Genomic DNA, 19138 nt, shown 5'->3' with positions numbered 1-19138 from the left:
AGAGTTTTAAGGGAAGGTTGGAATTTTCAACACCCCCCAACACACACACACACACACACACACACACACACAACCTCTGGGGAGAGAAGGGAGGGGGGCCAATGGCCAATGAGTTAATCGATCTTGTCTTCCCAGTAAGACTTGGATAGAGGCCGGCTAGATGGTGTGTGATAACTGGCCACTCATGCAATGCTGGAATCCATATGAAGGTCATGGGTTTGCGCCCCCCACCCCCACGGACCTGTACATGCTGAGCACACGCCCATGATCCTGGCTGGCTGAGAATGCTGGGGGAGGACCGCGGCATGAGTCCTGGTTACGGCTGCCTATGCATGTCTCTCACTCTTAAACTTAAAAAACAGAAAGCAAAGAAGAACTTCAGTAGAAATTCTCGAACAATGTAATTTGGGGAGTCTCTAGGAGGATGGTGTGTCCAGAGAGGGCATAGACGCACCACACCTCTTCTCCCAAACCTTGCCCCATGTTTCTCTTCCATCTGGTGTACATTTGTATAATGAACTCTAAGTACTGTAGCATTTTCCTGAGTTCTGGGTCAGTCCAGCAAATTGTTGAACCTGAGTGGGGCGGGTAGTAACCCCAGAATGTGTGGTCAGCTGGGCAGGTGTACCTGAGGCCCCATTTGGCATCTGAAGTGGGGATAGTGTTGTGGGGTTGAGCCCTCCATCTGTGGGATCTGCACTCACTCGGGGAGTATCAGAATTGAATTGAATTGTAGGACACTCAGTTGGTGTCAGAAGATTGAGAATTGCTAGAAACACAGAACAGAACTTTAAACAGGGACTTCTAGAGGTTGTCAGAAAAGTCATGATGTTTTTTCGTATAGAAATATAGGTCACAAATTTTCTAATGACCAGGAGGTGGGCACTGTCACTACCCCTCCCCCACCTTTATTACTGTTAGGCCAAACACATGAAATTGCCCTTTAGTTATTTTAGTCTTGCTATAGGGAGCATGTGTTCATGAGAGAGAGAGAGAGGGAGAGAGAGAGAGAGAAAGAGAGAGAGAGAGAATGAGTAGACACCCCCCAGGGGAGATGGTCACAATGAAATCCCTTTTTCTCTATTTTCTCTTCGGGATTTTGGGCATGCACACACATGCACCTGGCATATATTTTAAGCTGCTGGTCTGGGACTCAAACTGCATGGTCAGCTATGTGGGATCCAGCTGCCTTAACCACCGCGCCACCAGGAGGCCCCAAATTGCCCTTTAAATAGTTCTAAAAAGTTGAGTAACAGCATTTTTATGAGTCAACCTAACGCACTGTAGTCAACACTTACAGGGCGTAGTAGGCACAGTCCTAAGGGCTTTATTTGTATCCTCTCATCTTTCTCACAATACTCTTTGAAAATCTTTTTATTGCCCAAATGTGCATGGACTCACCAGAGGGTGACAGACACAGAAGGGGGTATCTAAAGCACCCCCCAATGGGGTGTGATCATGCCCCAATCCTTTTTTCTCCACTTCTCTAACCCATCAGGATTTGGGGCACTCACATACATGTGCCTGCCATGTTTTTCAGCTGCCAGGGCCGGGATTTGAACCACAGTCAGTTATGTGTAATCCTGCTCCCAATGCACAGGGCTTAACCAGTGTACCACCGAGCTGGCCTGCTGACAGTTTCCCTGATATAGGTATTGCTGTTATTCCCAGTTTACACACAAAGAAACTGAGATTTATGGTGGTTCAGACAAAAGTATAAGGTGGGGGGGGTCTTCAAAACGTTCATGGAAAATGTGTATGTTAAAAAAATTATGCAGGGATTTCCATTTTTTGGGGGGGGCAGGGCACCAAAACACACTCATACTCCATGACCTTTGTGAAGTCCCCTGCAAGTGGCAGAGTTGGATTTGAGCTCAGGCTGCCCAGTGCACGTGCTTGCTGGGGCTGCCATAACAAAGCTCCACCATCTGGGTGGCTTAAAATAACAGAAATATACTCCTTCACAGTTCTAGAGTCTGCCAGTCCACAATCGAGCTGTTGGCACAGCTGGCTCCTCTTCAGAGGCTCCAAGGGAGGATGTTCCGTGCTTCTCTCCAAGCTTCCTAGATAGAATTCCTTGGCATTCCTTGACTTGCAGCAACCTCATCCCAGCCTCTGCCTCTGTTGTTACATGGTCTCTCTTCCCTGTGCGCTCCTGTGTCTCCCCTTATAAGGACACAGTGACTGGATAGCAGGGGCCACTGTAATCCAGCAGGACGTCTTAGTTTCATCTGCAAAGGTCTATTTTTGCATAAGAACACATTGACGGGTACTGGGCAGTTAGGACCTCAACGTGCCTTTTGGGAGGACAGATTCAGTCCACTGAGCTTTTAAACAGGAACTCTGTGGCTGTGGGGTGTGCTGTCCACACTTCTGAGTGTGGGCCAGGACCCCCACCTGCCCACTAGGTCTTGGACCACTCAGGCTCTAGATGAGTCTGGCTGGCGGGAGAAGGGCACAAGCAGGTGGAGCCTTGATGGCTTCTCCCCCGGCTATGCAGGCCTGCTGGGTGGTGTGCAGGCAGACCACCCAGGCCGTGTGGGCAAGGCCAAGGGGCATCTTTCATGGCTTCTCTGTACACATCTCTCCCTGCAGCATGGTTTCAATCACCTTGACAGGGAAACCTTGAGTTTAGAATCTGGGCTAAGGAGGCTTTGTTTTTCTTGCTAATCAATTCTCTCACTTTGGGTTAGTGGTAAGAAAACTTTTCAACAGTCACAGCTAAAAAGCTGTTAGGAGCTCTTGGAAGACACCGTTGAGCAATGGAGCCAGTGACAGGCGACATCTCTGTTCAGGGAGCTGGATTCCCTGGACCCTGAGGCTGCACATTCTCAGTGCTTTCCCGAAGACGTAGATGGTCGGAAAGTACATGAGCGCTTCGACTAGCTATTGGAAAGAGGGAGAATCCCAGTGGACAGCCGCTAGCCCGTGGTCACACACTTCTCTGCCCAGTTTCCTGGGAGTGCTGGGGAGGGCAGGCCATGTCCTTTTTGATCTGGGACCTGCCCCAGCAATTCTTGGCCTGCTGTGAGTTCAATGCTTCAGAGACCAGACGGGAGCTTGTCTGAGCAGACTGATAGGAGCTGGTCCTGTCTCATCTTTTTGGCACAGATGAAGGGCTCCCTTGAACTAACATGTATCCATTTAGTGATACCCGAAGTGCATTTTGTTGTTCTCCAGCCTTCTCACAAAGCATTGCTGAGCATTTGAGCAAGTCATGCTTCTGAGGCCAAGCAAACACACTTGCCAAAGAACAACAGTTTCCAGGTTCCAGCTTAGGAAGAAATGTTTCTTGGTCATTTTAACAATGGATTCAGTTACTAGAATCCCGAGTGCACTAAAGGCTCCATGTGCTATCTGTTAACACTGCCCTTCACCTTTTGGGTCTCTGCCCCAGGGCTGGCCACACAGACTCTTTTTCTTGGGCCAGACGGAGGTTTCTTAAATGTGACTCAGCCTGGGGAGTAGGGCCAGGCAGAGGAGATCGTTTCTAGACCGGTTTCTCCTCGGCAGGAGGAAGTTCACCTTCTCCCTTGACTCTGTCACTTTTTACGAGTTCTGCAGTTCCTGCTCTTTCACCTTCCCCAAGTTGGGTCTGTGGATCTCTTCTTGTCCCGTGCTTTTGCCCTGCCAGGTGGCTTACTTCACAGCCTCTGTGCCGATGGCTCGGCATCCTACAACCAACTTCTTTCCTGAAGACCAGAGCTAACGTCCACCTGTCTTCTAGTGGCTGTCACCGGCATCTCAAATGCAAGATGTCAAAATCAGACTCACTGCGTTTTGTTCTTCCCACTAGAAAAACATAGCTTGCCTTGGGTGATAAGCTATCTTTTGATCAGCTGAGCTGGCAGGTTAAAGTACAATCCAGTGTCCGGCCTGTAAGTTCTCCATCCTCACTGCTTCCACCCTCGTGCAGGCCGGTCACCTTCCAGCTGTGACACTAGCCTACCCCCTACCTGGTCTCCCTGCTTCCTGTGTCTTGAAGGCTTCACTGGAGCTTGATTGATTCCCTTAACTCACAACTCTACTCACGCTGCTTTCTTGCTGAAAAACTCTTTAGGGCTTCCAAATCTGGGGTTCAAACTGTGGTCGACTACATGGGAGTCCATTATGCCAACCGCTGGTCCTGAAGAAGGACCCATTCCTAATCCAGGCTATTCTCAGGGTGGGACCTTTTTTGGAAACACTAATATTCTCTTTATTCAATAAAACACACTCCAAGTATCACCAGATGGATACAGGTGAGTTCAAATGAACTCTTTGTGTATGACAAAAAGGTGAGACAGGACCAGCTTCTATTGGTCTGCTCAGAGTCGGGCTCCTGTCTGGTCTTTGAAGCATTGAGCATGTACTCTTAAGTTTCGGCCACAATGAGTATACTCTTCCTTTTAGACCTTCCCTTTCCTGAGAAATGTTTCCTGGAAAGCGCAAATTCCCTTTCACTACTCCATCGGTCACCTCACCAACCTTCTAGGCTTATTTTACCTACTGCCTCCCACCCCTCCACCGGCCACACACACACACACCTTGCTGAAACCTCATACTCCCAGAGGCTTCCTGTGTGCTATGTGCACATACAGGCACACATTATTTGTAGTTAGGAGTTAATTGCAAGTTCCTTGAGTTCCTGGTACAGGCCCTTGGGCCCAGCAGATCCTGATGCATCTGCTAAACTGTGGGTGAATGTTGATTCCATGATCTTTGGCCCAGTGCCCCAGACACTTCTGGCCCAAGACAGCCTTCTTTTCCTTCTCCTTTTTAAAATCAGATGCAGGCAATACATTTGGCAGGGAAAGAACTACCTCCTCCCCCCACCCCCACTGATTTTACATTTTTTTGGAGGCAAAAGCAAATTTCCAAGATTCAGGTCAATATCAATTTAGAATTATTGCTGCCAGAATTATTGCTGCCAGTTCAAAGTTTCAAAACTTTGAAAAGACATTTAACTTAATTTTTTTTTTTTAACTTGGGAAACATTTGAAAGCTATAGCCTTTCAAGGAAACAGGATACTTAAAACACACACACACACACACACACACACACACACACACACACACACACGCAGAGTTTGGCTTTCTGTAGTTCAGTTCTGTCAAGCTAATCTAATCTTTTGTGACAGAGCAGCAGACCTCGTAGATCAACGGGGAAAACAATAGTTGGAATTTATCTTTGCTGAAACTTTTGATTCCTGGGTCCCACTCAGTATGATTATCATTAAACTGGTTGAAAGGTTAGTGAGAGGGAGAGGGCCCGTACTAGCTGGGGAAGAAGTGGTGCTCCTTAGGGGTCAGCCTTGAGCCCAGTGGCCCTGAACATTCGCATGAATGGGCCAGATGACAGAAAAGAGAATGCATTCAAAGTCAGCACTGATGCCAAGGGGTGGGGGTGGAGGGGCAGCTGGAGATGAACAAATAGAAAAGTAACCTTGGCAATTACATGAGTGGTCAATGCAAGTATGCAAGCTTGACTAGAAGAGACCTAGGAAAAATGTCACCACAGTCAGACACACACACACACACACACACACACAGAATACAGCATTATACTAACAGTATGATGCTGGGATGAAGAAACAGAACATGTAGGAATCCTGTAATTCGCAACTGTATCCCCTTTCAAACTGCACCGCTAATGATGGGAAGCAGAATTTGGACAACACTCAAAGGAGAGCCACAGAAATAATTAAACTGGGTTGAGACATGGGAATGAAAGACTTATACCAAAAAAGTTAAATGAATTAGGTTTATTAAGCTTGGAGATGGAGAATCGTATAAGGGCAATAACAAAGAAAAATAGAAATAAGTTTAAATCACAACACACAAGAAAAAAAAATTAAAATGTAAAGACAATTTTCCTTAAAGGTTGAAAATTCGGTCATTAAATTAGAACGGATTTCTCTAGAATGGTTTGTGTGTGCTCCAGGGTAGCTCAGAGATGGCCCTGGATAACCTCTGAAAGTATCTGACCCACTCCACATTGTGGTGAGACTATTTCAAAGTACTTGTTTAAATCCATAACTGAAAAATAAGAGGCAGCCAGTGCTTCCATGATCATAATGGCCTCAAGGTTGGCTCATCATTTGTAAAGAGTAATTTAAACAAACAACGAAACTCTGCCTTAAGACCAGGGTTGGGGACATGAGCAGAGAAGGGCCTTTCTCGCATGTGGACACAGGGCAGACGTAGTCCCTGAGGTGGCCAAACTGACACAAAGGTATTGTGGTTCTTCTTACTGCAGCTTTTAATATAAATAAGCCCTTGATAAAGTATCTAGTCTAAGTAGATGCTAACACTGGGAACGCGAATGCGTGGCATCTTCAGTTGTGAATGCTTCATGTCTGCTCCCGAATACCATCTTACTCAAACAATTTTCTTTAACCAAGGCATGTGGGGATAAAAATCACACAGTGATTTTCCTTACAATACTGTCGATAATTAATAATCACGTAGTCAGTTGTATGTAAGTTAATTCTTTAAATTTAATCAGTCCTTTATAAAACTTCCAATTAGTAAAAGTTGGCTTATTTTAAAAGCCTTAAACATTGGTCACTATTTTAAACAAGACATTCTAAAAAAAAAAAAAAAAAAAGCAATCACATAATAGTTTATAGGAATTTACAAGCGGATGGTATACATTTAGATACAGAGGTAGAAGTTCACTTTTACAATGTGTCACTAATACACATATACCAAATTCAAGGCACAAAATAGTTTGCTTTACAAAAAAATACTGTAAAAATGTCATTTGCTGTTCTACAATGTGAATAAACCTTTCAAAAGAATCTTTACACCCTTCCATACATACTCCCTAGAATAAGATTTTCCCCCTCACTATTTTTGTTGGCACAAAGATGGGAACTTTTTTTTTGAATGAAGAAGTTCCCGTTTCGAGAAACGATTCCTTTGCAAAGCTGCTATGTAATCTAGAGAAGAGTCCAGCCAAAGAAACGAGACACAGCAACTTCCTGCGGAAAGGGCACTTTCTGTATGCAGCACAATTCATAGGTAGAAAAGGTATGATCTTTTTGGGTAAGGAGGTCTCCAGACACTTCATGTAGTATTTCAGAGATGAAAGTAAAAAGTCAACAAATGCTTTAGTCATCGTCATGTTAAGAACGAGACCTGATCACCTTTGCGGTAACACTCAGACATTATTTACTTCAAAGTGATGGAGATGTCAAAATTCCTTTTTAAAAGAGCCAAACATACAAACACCATGAAAAAGCCACGCAGGCTTTGTAAAACTGCAACTTAGAAAACATGACAAAAATAGAGCACTATCGGTCCTTGAAACGTCAAGGATGTCAACTGGCTAGAGTTTAACAAATGAATAAACTCGGGAATTCAGAAAAAATCCCACATGTGAAACATGCTGTAGTCATCATTTCTAGACTGTCTGTTCATTAGAAAAATAAGAGTAGCCTGAAGATATTCACACAGTGCTTGTCTAAAGATTGGACAGATTGTAGGGTTCTGTTTAAAAGGACCCTACTGGCGACAACCTAAGCTCACTTTTACTGATCACATTTTCCAAGTACTCTAGTCAGTTAATTTACACTTTATTATTTTTCTTTTTAAAAAGTTGATTAAAAAAAAAAATCAACACGGGTTTAGAATCCAGAGAATGTCAGTAATGCTGATGATGTGCACTGGACTGTTTGAAACGTCTTGATCGTCTTCTGATAGAAACACTATTCCATACAAAAAAATTCTTAGATTCCATTTTTTGCTTCATTATTGTTTGTGGCTTGTTTTCTTTGCGCAATGAAGGGGTACATGCACTTGTCTGCGCCTAGGAACCGGTACATGCACACGACTGCTTCGAAAGGGAGGATGCTGAAAGAGCAAAGTCACAGCTGTTAGCAAACTCGAACTCTCACCTCATCAGAGACACTGGGGGCAGGGGGGCAGGCCCGTCCATGGGGGAGGGTTCCCTCACGGCTACCTCTTCATGAAGGTCACGATGTACATGAGGCGGGGGGTGCAGATCATGGGCTGGTCAGTGAGGATGGCCTTCATGGCCTGCTTCACACAGTAATCGGGCTTCAGGGGTGGCAAAAAAGGTTCAATTTCTTTCCTGAAAGTTATATATTCAAAAATGAAGGTAAGAACTAACTAACCCAACAGAAAAGACTGCAAATACATATATCAAAACATTTACAAGGATATCGTCTGCCTAACTGGATTTTGGGATACATTTTATTTTCTTCATCATGCCTTTCTGTGGTTTCCAAACCTTTTTTACTATAAATGCATTTTTTTTTTTTTGCGTTATCTGGAAAACAAATGAGGGGAAAAAAGTAAAACTGGTCTGCTTTCCCATAAAGTCAGAAAATCATGTTTTTATGAAGCCTTAAATTATATTTCAAATTATTTTTCTATTTTTTTCTTTCATCAGAAAAAGGATATGGTGTTTGGCAGAGCAAACGTTAAACTCAAACAAGATAACAAGCTTTTAGCACTAGGTGTAACTTTTAGAACTAGGTGTGTAAACATTGGCATAACCTTTCTGAGTGACATAAACATCAGCAAGACACTTTCCAGGACGCCTGACTAGGGAAAGCGGAGGTACAGCCTCCCATGTACTTGGGAAAGCAGAGCATAAACACATCCTATCTTCAGTTTAATTCATTCAGTTACTCGTTGAAATAACGTTAACTCGATTTACTCCTTTTACTTTTGTTGTCCCACCACAGGTTTGGACAGCTGCCCCTGCCACTATGCTAACCAGGAAACACTGGTGACCGGTCCCTACATATACAGGAGGAAAAAACCAACCCAACATCCACGTGCGTGCGTGCCCACACATGCATGCTTGCCATTTAAGAGGTAGAGTTTCCCAGAGTTCCCCAGTCCAGATCTGGAGTCAGCCTGAGATGGGAGTGACTCCAACCACCCTCCACCTACTTGACTGCTTGTTCAGTTCAGTTCGTGTTATGTGTTAAGAATGGCCCCCAACCAACAGGGAACTGGTTGGGTTATCTTCCTTTGCCTTTCAAATTCACTCAAGCAAAGATCTCAGAGTGAGCATGTCTTCACAAGTACGGACTTAATGATTCATGGTTTTGTTTATTCTGTGGTGCTCGAGTCAGATGGAACTCGACGTTTATATTCCCGTACGCCTCCTTTCTAAGTGCGTGGGTATCTTATTTCATTTTTAGTAAATCTAAATGATTCCCTTCGCTCTGTCAGAACTACAGAGAGTTGCTGCAGAAAGGAAGTTTCCAAATTGGGAGTGTAATGTCAAGGGTCTTTTTAGAAGAAAGGCATGTTACCGCTCTGTGACAATGACATTGTTTCATATGGAAATCACAGTCAGCTTAAGGAATTTTCTTCCAGAGTTCTTTTTTTTCTTTTTTATGATCAGTTATTTAATTAGGTTCTTGTCAAAAAAATTTAGAACATCAATTTGTAAGGATAAACTCCATTTGTAAGGGTAAACACAGAGAGCAGGTAGCTCTGGAGCTAAGAAACAGCTTTAATTTTTGGTAAAATTTGCGAGGCCACAGTTTTCTTTTCTTTTCTTTTGCTTTTTTTTTTTTTTTGAAGAGGTTTCTGCCATAGGGTGCATACGCTCGCCAAAAAGACAAGAGAGAGACAGAGAGACATAAAGCAAGAAATCACCGCCCATGAGGGATGGTCATACCACAATCCCTTCTCCTCCATTCTCCTCTTGGGATCTTGAGCATCCACGCACACGCACCCAGTGTGAGTGAAAGCTACTGGGCCCAGGACTCAAACCATGATCGACTACGTGGGAGTCCAGCAACGTAGCCATTATGCCATCTGCTGGTCCCGATAGTTTTCTGATCAACCTTGCGCTGCTCTGAAATCTTGTATTTCTCCACTGTGTCGAAGATCTCACCTTCCTGGTGTTTGAGCTTCTGCAGTTGCTTTTTCTTGAAGTAAGCATCAGTAAGGGGCTTTGAGATTTTTACTTTGCTAATATCAATTTTCGTGGAGATATGGCAATGACAAATTTCTGGTGTGTTCTACACAGTGGAACTTGACTGAGAACCAGGGGTCCAGTTACAAATAGCAAGCCACTGCTCAGCCGCTTCAGGAAAACCACTCTCTTGCCTCTGTGGCGTCAGTGAGGATGATCGGAATGGTCCCAGGAGTGATGCTGGCTCGCAGCTTTTTCACATGTTAACTGAAGGGCTTTTTGCTCTGGCTCAACAGCTTTTGAGGCCCATCTTCAGTAGGATAATACGTAGGCATTTTGCACAGTTTAACCACCTGGTTACCACCATTCGCAAGAACCTTCTTTTTCTTTTCAAACCTGGATTTAGTGGCCGAGTATTTCCTCTTGTACATGGCCTTCCTGGAACACACGGCAGACTGGGAGTATTGGCCGTTGTCCTGGACTAGGACAGGGTTTCAACTGCAATACGGGCTTCCCATTCTTGGGCTTTTTAGCCTTGGGGTCACTCCTCTTAACCTTGCCACTGTTATCAGGTTTCCTCTCCTTAGTATCCTGCTTCGCAGTTTTTTCACATGCTATCTCGTATAGGTGAAAGAGAACTCCTTCCAGAGTTCTTTTTACAAATACTAACACTAGAGAAACAAACTTACTCCTAATGATGTAGTTTCTAAGGAAAGTCCGATTTACATTTTTTTTCCTCCAAGGGGAAGGGAAGCTCTTTTTTTTTTTTTTTTAAGGTTTTTGCCATAGGGCACATGTGCTGGCTAGACAGGGACAGAAAGCAAGAAGTCACTGGTGGGGGGATGGCCATACCACAATCTCAGGATTTTAGGCATGCACACACATGCACCCTGCATGATTTTCAAGCCGCCAGGTCGGGGATTTGAACTGCAGTTGACCATGTAGGAGTCTAGTGCCTTATCCACCATGCTACTTGTTGGCTCCCAAGGGAAGCCTTTTCTTATCTGACACATCTGCATTAATTTCTGTGGTTAGTATCCATGTGGTACTAGCCCCTTGCAGGTCAACCTTACACACCAATTTTACAAACTTTACGACCCTTGACTGGTGAAAACTATAGGTTAATTGTCGAGGGACAGGTAAAGGATAAGACGACTAGGTTGGAGATCCAATTCCGTACTTTCTCCCAATCTCGTTCTCTTTATCAGCAGTAAGATAGGTTCCCACTGACCTTATTCGGCAGCCTCTGAACATGCCAGTGTCTACAAGGTAAGGGCAAACCAAGGTTGTTTTAATCCCATCCTTCTCAGCAGCCTTTAGCTCGTGGCTCAGGGATTCATGAAAACCTACGACTCCAAATTTACTGGCACAGTAATCCTATGTTAGAGGGCAGAGAGAGAACAAAAATACTAAGTAATGCATACATCCCCAACCAAACTCAGGCTTCCCTGGTCCCATTATTATGGTTAGATGCTTGATACAAAAGGTTACAGGTGACTAAGCAAAGAAAAGGAAACTATTTTAAAAGACACATCTGATGTGGTTCAGTGCAGAAATAATATTTTCAAAGCCACAGCAGAAACAGATGAACACTTTCAGCCCCATCTACTAAGTATCGTATTACTTTAGGGAAGTTACCACAAAGGATTCCATGAAAGCGAACAAGCTGAAGTTAAAAATGGAGAGAGATTCACTTTGAAGTGTCTGGAAATTTTACAAATGGTCTCTTGTTCAGTTAAAAAAAAAAAAAAAAGATGGAAAAACCAGTTTGTTTAAATTAATGCAAGAACAAAGGCAAGCCTAGCTTAGGTTATAAGTTGTTATGATCTGAGTTTTCCTTTTAGGATGAAGTTAAAATGCAAATGATAACTATACCTTGTAAACTTAAACTAGAACTTGACTTAAGGGCATACAATATACAGAGAGAGCTCTTGTCCTTTAAATTAGGAATGGAAATAGAAACCCCTTGAGTATATCGATTCTGTGCCCTTTTGCAGAGTTCCACGGAGTGATGTTTTCCATTTTACAGGTACCCAGAGGACAAACAGCCCAAAATGACACACACGTGTGAGCCTCCTAGCTGAATGAACAGGTCTGATGAAGCCCAGATACATAGACTCACAAGGCAGGACACCTGACATGGGCCATAACCACCTCCTCTGATGTGCTAGTTACAAGAGCTCACTTTTGGCAAGTTGATCAAAACAGAAATGTGAACCTTCGGCCTCATTTATCTGTTTCCCGTGCACTGTCATGGCCCTGTGTGGTTCCATGCTTGACCTGTGCCTCCCACCGTCACCGAGAAAAGCTGCAAATGGAAGTGGGGCGCGCTGAGAACTGCCCGCCGACTTCTCTTGCCACTGCAGCTCTGTCAAGCTAATAGAAGTGCTTTTTATGGAGAAGAGGTAGAATTCCATTTCAACAGCTGGCCCTGGGTCACTGCGGAACATCCCACACACAGCACACTGGCTGAGCGCTTTCATGGCTTTCCCATCCGCTCGGGCAGCGGGTTCCCTCCTCAGTATTCTGGTGGACTCATCACAAGATAAACCGAGAGAAGGAAGGAAATGCTGTTTCTCACAAACCTCAACTCCAGCAGTACTGAACAGTCCCAAGGAACTTGCAACTGTCACAATGTGACCATGATTAATCTCCAGCATCGTAGGCAGAAAAGCCTTGGTGGTCTGAAAGAAAAGCAAGAGGCAGGTTTTAGAACTGACCTGAGTTTCATCTAGAACCGAATCCAAGATCCCAAGACAAGGTTTTGCCCACACGATGTTACATGTTCCCATGGATTTCCAAAGATTTTACAGTGAGCAGAAAAAGAAGGTCCATTCGGTGTGTCTGGTTAACCTAACACCGTACCATTGGCATGGCAGGTCTCTTAGAAGCCATGACCAACAGGATTGTAACACAAGAGCTTTAGGGGACAATGTCCTGAGATGAAAAGAAAGCCATTAGTAGGAGGCTCTTGATCACCTTTCCAGTGATCCTTATCTGCTGATGAACCGACCTGAGGTCGGGGATCTTGTCACGCTCGTGACATTTCAGTGCAGCCATCTCCTGGTGGGTGAGGGAGCGCCAGCCTCCTAGGACAGACCCCTGTCTCCACGTTTACCTTCTGGCTACGGCGACTCAATAATAGACTCGGCAGTGAAGCAGCGCTAGCATCTGCTCCAGCATCCCGTGGTTTATGACCAAAGTGTAGGAGCAGGAGGTAAAGTACTGCAGGATGTGAAAACCAGAGTCAAGGTACAGGCTCGTTTTAATGACAAAGGCGTCACAATGCTAACTCTGCCTTGACAAGACCTTGTGGCCTCTGGACGACCACACAGGACGGCCTCTCCCACGGAGGCAGGTGACTGGAACAGAGGGCCTTGCTGGAGTCTCATTTCTTATTTACCAAACTCTCTCCCCTCTAGCTCTCTTGCCTTCGAAGAGCAAGGCTGTATTAAAAGAAAAAAAAAAAAAAAAAAAAAAGACCTCAAATTGCTTAAAATGATCTATTAACTATTCTACCAGGCTCCCAACAGTTTTATAACCTGCTTCTTAAAAGAAAGCAGCAAAGAGCAATCTGTCCACGGCTGAGTTATATCCTACTGCCAACACAGCTTCCCATGATTTATGAAGCTTCAAAAAAAAGAAAAAAAAAAATCAAGACACTACTCAGAAGACTTAAAGAAGAGTTGCATTCCCCTCTCAGAGGATTTCCTGACTAAGGTATCGCTGGGTTTTTGCATAAATATCTATTTTGTTATAACTTTTGGATGTATACGATCAAAAACAGTGATCCCGTTAATGGTGAGGTTTGTCCATGCTCCAACCTGTGAAGCGTTCAGTTGCCAGAGGAATCAGCCTGTCTCCTGGGCTGCTGTGCTGCACCTTCTGCCCTCAACTTACCCTCGAGTCTGAGTCCCTTCACTGGCACCCACATCATGCATATTCTCACTTGCATGTTTTTACGTATGAATTCTGTGACAATCTACCCATAATCCTTCCCTTTACAAAATGCAGTATTAACCATGTGACTATGTAGTCTGATGTTCTTCAAAATGCTTTATATTAATTATATCACCAAAATCTCTCAGTATTTTTTTTTTTTTTAAGGCACAGTTTTGCCACAGTGCAATCCTCCTGCCTCCATCTCCTAGAGGCACTGGGGTTAAAGGTGTGCATCCCTACAATGGGCCTTTAGGCTGGGCTGGGAACTGAACCAGGGCCCTTAGCGAGTCCCAGCCTGTGGAGCACTGGGTCTTAGCAGCACATATCACTGCAGCTAGGCCTCCCAATGTTTTATTTCCCCCTGTTTTTTCATGTAATTTGTGCATATACTTTTCAGAGAGACAGGGAGACAGGAAGAGGAGAAAGCAACCTCCATTGGGATGGTCACACTGCAATCCTTTCTCCTCTCTCTCTCTCTCCTCTTAAGCTTTTAGGCACGTGCGTGTAGGCACACACCTGATGTGTTTCTCAGGCCACTGGGTCCAAAACTCAGACTGTGTGGTCAGCCATGTGGATCCAGCTCTTTTAACCAGTAGGCCGTGGAGCAGGCCAACCACCCTAAAAGTCTTTATTAGAGGGAGTTAGGGCAGTGAGCCTTTATCTAATACTCTTCCCAAGCAGCCTGACTTTGTCTGTTTCCCTAAGATATAGCAGCAGTCGCCGTAACGTACAATGATGTTTCACGGTGTTTTGATGTTGACTGTCTTACACGTATTAGCTGTCGTGTCTCAGACGAAGCTGGACAACACGGATTGGTTTTCCAAATACGAAGGGAGAACTGCTACTCTGTGCAGGCGGGTGAGTGAGCACATGTCTCGTGATGGCGCGGATATGGTACACAGCTGAAGTGATGGGGCACACGCTTCAGCTTGACGGTACTTCTCTACAGTAGCATGCGGGAAAGGTTAGAGCCATCATGCAGAATCAGTATGCTGATCTGCCTGATGCCTGTTATGCTATTTTGGCCTAAAACAGCCTCTGTACTCCCACACTTGGATTCCCACGGATAAGCTGAAACCGGACGTGTCAGGCTGTTTCCCTGAGCAGGTTGCTGAGTTGGCACCAATCACGCCAGCCACACTTCAGTCAACCACAGAAAGCCCACCTGCTGGGCTGTCTGTGCCACCTACCGTCCACCTGTCACCAGTCCAATTGTTTCTCTACCTCCTTCCTCTGCTTTCGGTTTTGTACATCACTTTCTCTTTCCTGAAACTTAAATACCGAGCAGACCATGAGGCTAGCCAGGGTTGTCTGGAAGTCCAGGGACCGTGGCCCGAATTAAATTGTGTTAAGAGTTGCTCAATTAAAACTCTATTAAATTGGCAGGTTTATCTTACTTTTAACATACCCACCCCCAAGCAGCTGGGAACTGGTACTATGGTCTTTATATGTGCAAAATTAGTCTCTGTAACTTACATGTGGCTACTCTAACACAGAACTGAGACAAAGGAACATCACAAAGGAACTTACATAGTTCAATCTAAATCAGAAAACAAGTCCATAGGTAGTGGAGTCTGTCTTTTTTAGTGCCTGGTTATGACTGAGAGTTCCCAGATTAGCTAAAAAGCATGACATTTATTCTTATGTTAGCCAGAGAACATGTCTAAGTATTAGAAGTTTCTCGATTCCTGGAAGAGAGGAATAAACTTACTATGAAGAGTTCTATTTATCATTTAGTTTAAAAAGTCCTTACTTAATATAAATAAATAAAATAATTCAATATTAAATTCTAAGAAATCATATACAACGTAAAATATCAATAAGCATTTGCTACTTGGCCATGTGCCAAATCACAATCATGCCCAGGCTTGCTTGTGTGGCCAGTGTCCACTCCAACGCCAGCCAGTGGCTGCCAGGGACTGGGTGCTCAGACACCAGGTCTGCAGCTCTGATGATGTTCCTGGATTCACGCACGATGGGTTCGGCTGTGGGTATTAAGTGATTGAATCAGATCCCCAGCACCACATAAAGATAGGCGATAGGAGATGAACAAGTTCCTGTTTTTAAAATGTAATCTGTTGCGAGGTTTTGAAACTGATTAATGTCAGCTTCCCCCTCCCCTGAAATGAGTCTGTGGTATTGACTTATTCATTCAACAAGTAATTCTTGAGCGTCACCTATTACATGCAGGTAGTGGTACACGCTGGCTCTGCCATGGTGGATAAAACATTCCTGTCTCTAAGCAGCATTTACTCTCCTCAGCACTTAATTGGGTTAAATCAGTACACGATGCAAAGCAGTTTTAGCTTCGCCTTTGCGTCAGCAGGGTGCTGTAGCTGCTGCAGATTCTGAAAACGTGATCGGGCCTGCTCCCCATTCCCAAGTCTCCTTTCCCCCCAAAGTTTTATGGAGGGGGTTTGAGCTGTTAGTTTTATATCTAAAGGAAAAAAGAAAAGGAAGTGAGAAAAGAGAGAGAGAGAGAGAGAGAGAGAGAGAGAGAGAGAGAGAAACAAAAGAATCCTAAATAGCTATGTGACTAAAGTCCTTCCCAATTGTGGGTTACACACATGTTTTTCAGAGAGATACGTTTCAGCTTTAAGTCACTGGTCAAGTGTGACATAGGTTGGTTGACTTTAACATGAAACTTTATTTCGAGAGGAAGGTTTGCTTATTTTGTAAGTAGGGTGTGTGTGTGTGTGTGTGTGTGTGTGTGTGTGTGCATGTGTGTGGTCAATGTTCAGTTTAAAACATGTGATTCTGTGCTAGCTCCGTGGCCTGGTGACTAAAGTGACTGGACCCCGTGTGGCCGACCAGGCAGTTCAATCCTAGCCCATGGCATACACGTGGCTCATGTGTGTACGTGCCCAAAATATTGACAGGACAGAGAAATGGAGAAGGGATTGCAGAGTGATTATGAAGTACTTTCTCTTTTTCCCTCTCTTTTTCTGGGGAGCGCAAATAAAAACAAGGAAAAACCTGTGATTTCTTTGCTAATCAAGGAGAAAAGCCTTCTGCATTCATGGAATCCAGCCTGTTTTTGCATTTTCTATAGTTCAAGACAAAAGTCTCTATTCTTTATTTGGAAAGGCTCAGCAGTCACAGGTACCATTACTACAACACCACTCAGTGTCCGTGACAAATGCGCTGTGGAGGAAGCTGGGAGACAGGTAAGCTGCCCAAGGCCACGTGACCAGCCTGGAAGGCCAGGCTGCTTGCCTTCTGAAGCTGATGTTCGAACACAGAGCTCCTGCTCTAAGCTAGGCCAAGGCGAGCCAGGCTAAGAGCGTCCACACCAGGGCCACTTGGGCTCCCGCGGGAGGCTCGCACACGTGACTGAGCACTAAGGCTGTTAATCATTTCCTTTGCTGCCTGAGTGGAGGTGGGCAATTACTGCTCGCGTGTTGTTTCCGCAACCAAACTCCTGCCTTATGTCTGGGGCGCATTATTAAATAAACTTTGATCAACACTAATGCGGTTCCTTACATTACAAGAATAATGCTATAGATGGGGGACTAGAAAGCATCACGTTTTCAGGAATTTTCCCAAGTAACCCGACTAGCTTTCCCTTCTAATTACTCTTGCCCTCCACAGTCTGGTAGATGACATCTGAGATAGCACAGTATATTCCGTCCTTGACACGGCTTGACAGCACAAAGAAATCTGGCACTTTGCAATGAATTATTAATGTGCACAAATATTGTAGCATGTATGAGGTGGGGACCAGCGAAAGGTGAAGTGCTAGTTGCCATGACACCAGTCAGTTCAACCTAAGGTTCATGATCTTTCGCTTTGTCTCAAAGAGTCATAAGAAGAACACAGAGGGAGAATCTGAAATGCACACCCAGACGGCTAAAGTCACATTCAGGTGTGTGCTGACACAAGTGCAGCTGAGAGTGCCGACTCAGGTCCCATGCACTGACCAAAGAGGACTGCCCTGTCAGGACCAGCAGTTAGCATAATGGCTATGTCGCTGGACTCCCGCGTAGTTGACTGTGGTTCGAGTCCCGGATCTGGTGACTTAAACTCACGCCGGGTGCGTGTGCATGCGTGCCCAAGATCCCAAGAGGAGAATGGAGAAGAGATTGCAGCGTGGCCATCCCCCTGGGGGGTGATTTCTCGCTTTCTACCTCTCTGTCTCTCTCTGTCTGGCAAGCGCACGCACCCTATAGCAAAAATCTCTCAAAAAATAAATAAATAAATAAATAAGAGGACTGCCCTGTTGCATCGACTCTAAGGTGGGACTGTCTAGATACGGAGTGCCCACTGATAAAGGGAGCCCGAAAGAGTCTCTAGAGTGAGGCAGCCCCCATGGTGGTTGGCAAGGTTTGCTAGATGCTATGTCTAAGTCGGAGAATTGCACGCCATTGCCTTGTGCTTTTATTTGAATGTGTAAAAGTCAGAGGAGGACATCTAGTTCTTCATTAGGAAAACATGGCCGATTTCTTCATCTATAAGGTCTCAAAGTCAGTAACCAGTAGTTAAACCAGAACTTAGAGAATTCAGAGTTGGACAGGACCTAGGGATTTGCTTACCTGCAAAAACTAAAGCTTTTAATAACGGACTCTAGCTATAAAAATGTGAAACTAGAATTTTTATTACTTGTGATCAATTTTGTCACAAGGCTCCAACATTAACGTCTGCCACCAGCTGACAGGGTTGCTTTGTGATTAAGAAGAAAAAAAAAAAGGAGAAGGACATTCAAATGGTCATTGACATTCCAATGAAATATGCTTATCAAGTCTAAGACTTCCATAGCTCCTCGGGGTTCCTCTTCAAAGACTGGACACTTTGAAAGATAACTGTAAAGGTCACATTTACAACGTAAGCAAGAACTTCTTAAACAGCGTGTAACTGACCACTCATAGACATGACATGTCATAGTTCGAGAAATCTTTGGAAGTTAGGTTTACGCCAAATTAACTTCCAGCCGTCTGACCCTCCAGATCATTCTCAGTGCTTTTAATGACAGACTGTGCAGCGCGGAGCCTGCAGCTGCAGTGTCAGGACAAATTAGCCTAAAGTTAAACAAAAGAGATTGTGAAGAAGTGGAGTATCCGGCAGTCTGACTTTTGAAATTTCAAGATGGATGACATTTTAAAGGTACAGGTAAAACACCCAGAATGTGTTTTCTGTATTTGTAAGCAATTTCAGGTTCACGGAACTGAAAAGCAACGTTAGTTTCTCACAGCAGAAAAAGGACCACATGCTGTACAGGTGGATCTGCACAACTATCCTTGACCAATTTACCAATTTGAGGCATCTTATCTTCTCCCCCCCCCCCCCCCACGGATTTTTGCCATAGTGAGCGTT

The 19138-nt window shown here is 44.5% G+C and overlaps 1 protein-coding gene across 1 annotated transcript in view; it reads right to left on the bottom strand.

The window, feature by feature from the left end:
- Positions 1 to 5729: 5729 nt before the first annotated feature.
- Positions 5730 to 19138, bottom strand: part of RDH10 (retinol dehydrogenase 10) — a 33925-nt gene continuing 20516 nt past the window's right edge. Inside the window, exons 3-6 of the mRNA XM_006139802.2 lie at positions 12472 to 12570; positions 11118 to 11263; positions 7946 to 8077; positions 5730 to 7836 (exon numbers count right to left, since the gene is read on the bottom strand). Of these exons, the coding sequence (XP_006139864.1) occupies positions 7713 to 7836; positions 7946 to 8077; positions 11118 to 11263; positions 12472 to 12570 (501 nt within the window). The 3' untranslated portion in view covers positions 5730 to 7712. The remainder of the gene's footprint in view (positions 7837 to 7945; positions 8078 to 11117; positions 11264 to 12471; positions 12571 to 19138) is intronic.

This window comes from Tupaia chinensis, unplaced genomic scaffold (genome assembly GCF_000334495.1).
Source record: "Tupaia chinensis unplaced genomic scaffold, TupChi_1.0 Scaffold000002_1, whole genome shotgun sequence".
NCBI lineage: Eukaryota > Metazoa > Chordata > Mammalia > Scandentia > Tupaiidae > Tupaia > Tupaia belangeri.
This window is presented reverse-complemented; position numbering and strand designations above follow the sequence as displayed.